The 5,316-nt window shown below is 32.6% G+C and overlaps 1 protein-coding gene across 1 annotated transcript in view; it reads right to left on the bottom strand.

Annotated features, from left to right (window-relative positions):
• Positions 1 to 2,581: 2,581 nt before the first annotated feature.
• Positions 2,582 to 5,316, bottom strand: part of LOC116019678 (WAT1-related protein At2g39510-like) — a 7,358-nt gene continuing 4,623 nt past the window's right edge. The window contains exons 6-8 of the mRNA XM_031259968.1: positions 4,758 to 4,919; positions 3,737 to 3,888; positions 2,582 to 2,777 (exon numbers count right to left, since the gene is read on the bottom strand). Coding sequence (XP_031115828.1) covers positions 2,582 to 2,777; positions 3,737 to 3,888; positions 4,758 to 4,919 — 510 coding nt within the window. The remainder of the gene's footprint in view (positions 2,778 to 3,736; positions 3,889 to 4,757; positions 4,920 to 5,316) is intronic.

Genomic DNA, 5,316 nt, shown 5'->3' with positions numbered 1-5,316 from the left:
AGGATTTTGAGAGTTTTGAGGGCTATGAGGGCTTTAAGGGTTATGAGGGTTTTGAGGGGTTTGAGGGTTATGAAGGCTTTGAGGGTTATTAAGGCTACCCATGCATGCACAACATACATTGTGGAGTGTTGTAGAACTTGAGATTGATGAGTTGAGGTCAAACACATTCCTATAAAATAGAACAATATGGTGAATATTTCATGTAAAATTGTGCAGATTAATGTTATTCATCCATCTAAATTGATCAGGGAATAGAAATTTAAAAAAATTGAGTACAAAACACAGAGAAATTTCCTTAATTACAACGAGGCATTGAAAACGCCAATAGTATATTTATGGATAACTAATAGTATACATGCATTAGTATAATATTATATAGGCTAAAGTGTCATTCCGCACCATAAACTATATTGGATTATTCATGCCGCGTCTTGAACTTTCATAATATCCATTTCGATACGCAAACCATTAATTTTTTTTCATCTAGCATTTTCACAGGTTACTAGGTTACTATGATGACATGGCACAGGTAATTAGCTTATGTGGATCTTCTTTTTAGGTCAACCCAAAATTTTTAAGTAAACCCCAAAAATCAACGCCTCACGCTGCGGCGCTGCCCCTCCCCTGTGCCTTCACCCGGACCGGTGCTCACTAGACCAAATCACCACAGACCTTCCACAATCCACTACTCCTCCCCTCCCTTGCGGCAGCGTGTGCCGAGCCCACCGACGACCTGCCTAGGGGTGATCGCGGTTCGTTCCGGTACACAAACCATAACTGGAACCTTACCGATTCAATCGGAATTTTTTTGAGTATATATAATTATATATAATATGTTTTGTTATTATATATAAAAACATATTATAAATTTTTTTAATTATTATTTTGGCTACTGCCTACTGGCAGTAGCTGAATATAATTTTTAAAAATATATATATTTAGCTACTGCAAGTAGCTAAATGCCTAAATATAAGAAATTTCTTTTATTATTATTTTACCGTTCCGGTACCGGTTGTTAGGCTGGAAAAGGTTTAGAAGAAAACAAAAAAATTCAAAAAAAAAAAGAAGAAAACAAAAAAAAAAAATCCAAGTCAGCATAGATTACCTATAACTTGTAGGTAACTTATAAAAATTGCTAGATGAAAAAAAATTTAATGGTTTGTGTATCGAAATAGACGTTATGAAAGTTTAAGGTGCGGCATGAATAATCCAATATAGTTCATGGTGTGGGATGACACTTTAGCCTATTATTTATCTTAAGTTCACTATTAGTTATGTGTGAATGCACATTTTCAAATGCATTGTCGTCATTAAGAAAATGTCACTGCATTGTTTTCTTAATTTTCACCCACTGATCAGCATAGTATCTCTTCATACATGGTACCAGACCAAAGTGAATGGTAAAGACACTGAGCTTGTACTGAGTACTGCTTAGTTAAAAGTCAATGTGTTTTTAAAAGTAAGAGGCACAGTGCCAATCAGCACTGTAGAATTTTCCTATGTGTGTTTGTGTGCGCGCATGCGCTGGGATTACTTCCATTGAAAACAAATGAGGATTTATAATTTAAATTTGCTTGAATTTTTTAATCGAGTGTTTTGTATAGTTCAAAAAAAAAACATTAGACAATTGAATAATTATAATTTTTTAGATGGGATGTTTGTTAAGTGTTTTTTTTATTTTTTAATACTTGAATTATTATATTACTAAACTTTTTAGACTGATTCGTCATGCAATCCACCATTGGTGAATGAAATTGAATTTGCACTCTTAACAAATGCATATATGAATGAACATGTTAAAATCTATCTTTGACGGAATGGATACGAACCCACCTCGATCAGCCCTATGGAAGTGTGGCTTAAGTGAGTGGTATGAAATTATCACTCGATAGGATATAAGGACAAAAAATTGTGACATTAAATTTCCAACACAAAATTAAAAAAAAAATAAAATTGAGTCGACATATTTTGGAATTTTTGGCTATAAAAGGTAGATACTAGTTTTCAATATATAATTTTTTTGGGTGACAATAGAAACTCGAAATCACTACTTGAGACTTGAGAGTGTTCATTGAGTAAATTTGGCATTGTTACTCTAATAAAATAATTATAAGGAGGTAAATTAACTTAGGTTACACATAATTGACCGACTCAAACCAATTAAGACCAAAATTTTAAGAATGGGATCAAACTTCACCCTTTTTATAATAGGACTACCAGTCATTATACTGTGTCATGGCTGATACTGCAGTTGTGTTGAACTGATACTGCAGTTGTGTTGAATGGATACTACAGTTGTGTTAAACGGATGAACGATCTCTGTTCCGCGTAACTGTAGTTTCCTTTCAACACAACTACAATATCTTTTCAACACAACTGCAGTATCAGTTATGACCATTGTCCACAATATAATTTGCGATAAGACTACATGGAGAAAAATTCTCCGAAGATTTAAGATAAGATTCCCCTTCCATATATAAAACTAGTAACTATATATATGTTATTGGAAATCCAAAATCTCCAAGAAAAATATATTTATTTATTTTCCTATTTCCCATCAAACTTTAATTTTCTCTTGAGCCTAAACTGCTTCATCTCCAGCAATTGCTCTAGGAGTATCAATTGGTTCTTGCTTAGTTGGAAACTTGACTAATGTTGATGGCGGTTTATCAATCGCAGCTACCTGATCGTGGATTGATTCTTGCGGGTCTTCATCTTGTTTCTTTCCCCATAGTACCATGTATAGACCAATGACAATCATACCGGCTCCAAAAATCCTATGATCAATACAACAATGAAAGATATTGGATTATTATTCAAGAGGGTTGAAAAGATAGAAAAATAAAATTTTATGTTAATTGAACAAATTATATCTAGACATACTAGTTTAGCACTTATTACTTCAATTACAACCAATTACCCTAAATGAAAGAGAGAAATTTTTGAAAAATTCATAATTAAAAAAAAAAACCGAAATGTCATTGTATTTAATGATATTTAAACTTTTTGTTGATAAAAGATAAAAAATTATCATGCCACAATAACTCTAGGACCAAAAGTGGATGTTGTGATAAAATAAGATTATTTAAAGTGGACTATCACCTATAAATTTGCTATGACCAAAAATGAATTAACTCAGAAATAAAAATTTTAAGTTAATTGAACAAATTATATCTAGATATACTAGTATAGTACTTGTTACTTCACTTCAATTACAACCAATTACCCTAAATGAAAGAGAAATTTTTGTTCATAGTGAAAAAATTTCCATATTGAACAATTAAAGTTAATGTGGACGAGACTACTAAAAGTCTTTAAGGAATCACTACACCCTAAAATAAGAGTTGTTAGAAGAGATTACATTGGTGAGCAAAGACGTAATTTAATTTTCTTATAAACCGCCCAATAATTTCGCTTCTCAGCACTACTTACCGGTCTTTAACTACCTCTAATACCACTTGTTAGTATCAGGCGCTTACCACTATGTCAGAAGTTATAACTAGTAACAAAAAAGCAATTTTATTTTTTATTGATCACTATTTATCACATTTTCGAAAGATATGGTGTTGAACTGTTGATCTTGAACTTCCACCGACCTCCGTCCAACAACCCCTCTAGATCGTCAAGATATTAAATTTACAATATGGAAATCAAGATAATAATGGAAATTATATTTTTTAAGAAAATATATAATTATAGTTAATTAAAAAGTAGAAGAGGGGGTTAAAAGGCATACTTTCCAAAGTCCAACTGCTCAGCTAACATAAATGATCCCATAATTGCGACGATAATCATGCTTAATGGATTAAATGAAGTGACAAAAACGGGTCCTTTTTCTTTCATGATTACACCGGACAAGTAATATGCAACTCCTGAACAAATTACTCCCTGCAAATAAATCATTAAAATTAATCAAACTTCTCTTAGAGCATCCCCAAGAGGACTTTTCTTGATTTTTAGAACAGTACAAAATGAAAGGATTGGTTTTTAACTGTTGTGAAGCATTTTTTTTCCGGATTTTTCTCCTACAATTTTAAGTTTTTTTGTGGAGTCCACCATGAGACAGAAAAAGAGGAAACACAACTGATTTCTTGCACGTGGAATGCAATAATCGATAGCACGCGCCAACTGAGAGCGTTTTCTGCTTGTTATTCAGATTTAATTTTTTTTTAAATGTTGTCAACCTTCTTTTTTTCTTTTTCTTCCTTTTTTTCTTGCCCTCCTCTCTCTTTCTTATGTGCCACTTTAAAAACTGTGCAAATTCAACAACTTATGAGGATGCTCTTAGATGTTGAATAATACTGTATTAATTTTTGAAAAAAATTGTGCTTTTGAATTGATATGTGAATTATAGGGAAATAGCAATTTTTCTCATTAATAGGACCAAACTTCAATTCACACTTTAAGTGGCAAAAACTCAAATTACAGACCTTCATTTGCTGATTTTTAAAATTTTTATATTAGTTGAATGGATGTCTATAACCTATATTTTTATATTTCTGGTGACTAAGTCATCGAGTTAAAGTATGATTTTGTAGAAAAAAAAAAAAAGAGGAATATAATATGAAGAAATTTTTATTACTAACTTTAGTCAACTAAAATTTTTGAAAGACAACTATAAATTTTAATGGAAGAATCAAAAGCAAGACTTCACCAACTTCTTAAGGACTAAAATTAGTGACACCTACGAGACATGGATTAAATGTAACCATGATTATTCTAAAATTCATAGACCAGAAGGAAAGAGTATTCCTTACACTATAAACATAAGCTAGGAGTGTAATGTCCCAATGTAAGGTCCAAGCTGTCGGATTACCCCTCTCAGCCACTAAGGCTATCACAGTGGCCTGCAATGCTCCCATAGTGCATATCAACCACGTAAGAGATAGTCCAGCAGGGTATGATTTCAGCGTATTTGCCTATTAAAGAAACCAAGTTAAATTAATTAAGATACAATTACCAATCCAAACAGAAGGGCACAGATTCGAGTCCCATCTAATTAAAGGTGTTGGCATTACAATGTTGAGCAGATACTATAGTTAGAGTTAGATTGTAGTCACAAAAAAAAAATCCAATTAAACTGTCACTTTCAACCGTGTATAGTGTGACATCATAATTTTTAAAATAGAAACGTTATTGAAAAAATTTATATTTTTTTCATAAAAAAAATAGTATTGTCAAAGCAAGCCATCCCGTCCCACCGCAGGCCTAATTTCTTGCAGGCTTTTGTGGGCCGGCCCGTGGGCTAGGGTTCATGCAACCCTAGCCCACCCCATGCAGGTTGGGAGGTCCCGTGGGTTTTTTTTTTTTTTTTTT

The sequence above is a fragment of the Ipomoea triloba genome, chromosome 5 (assembly GCF_003576645.1).
Source record: "Ipomoea triloba cultivar NCNSP0323 chromosome 5, ASM357664v1".
NCBI classification, from domain to species: Eukaryota; Viridiplantae; Streptophyta; class Magnoliopsida; order Solanales; family Convolvulaceae; genus Ipomoea; species Ipomoea triloba.
This window is presented reverse-complemented; position numbering and strand designations above follow the sequence as displayed.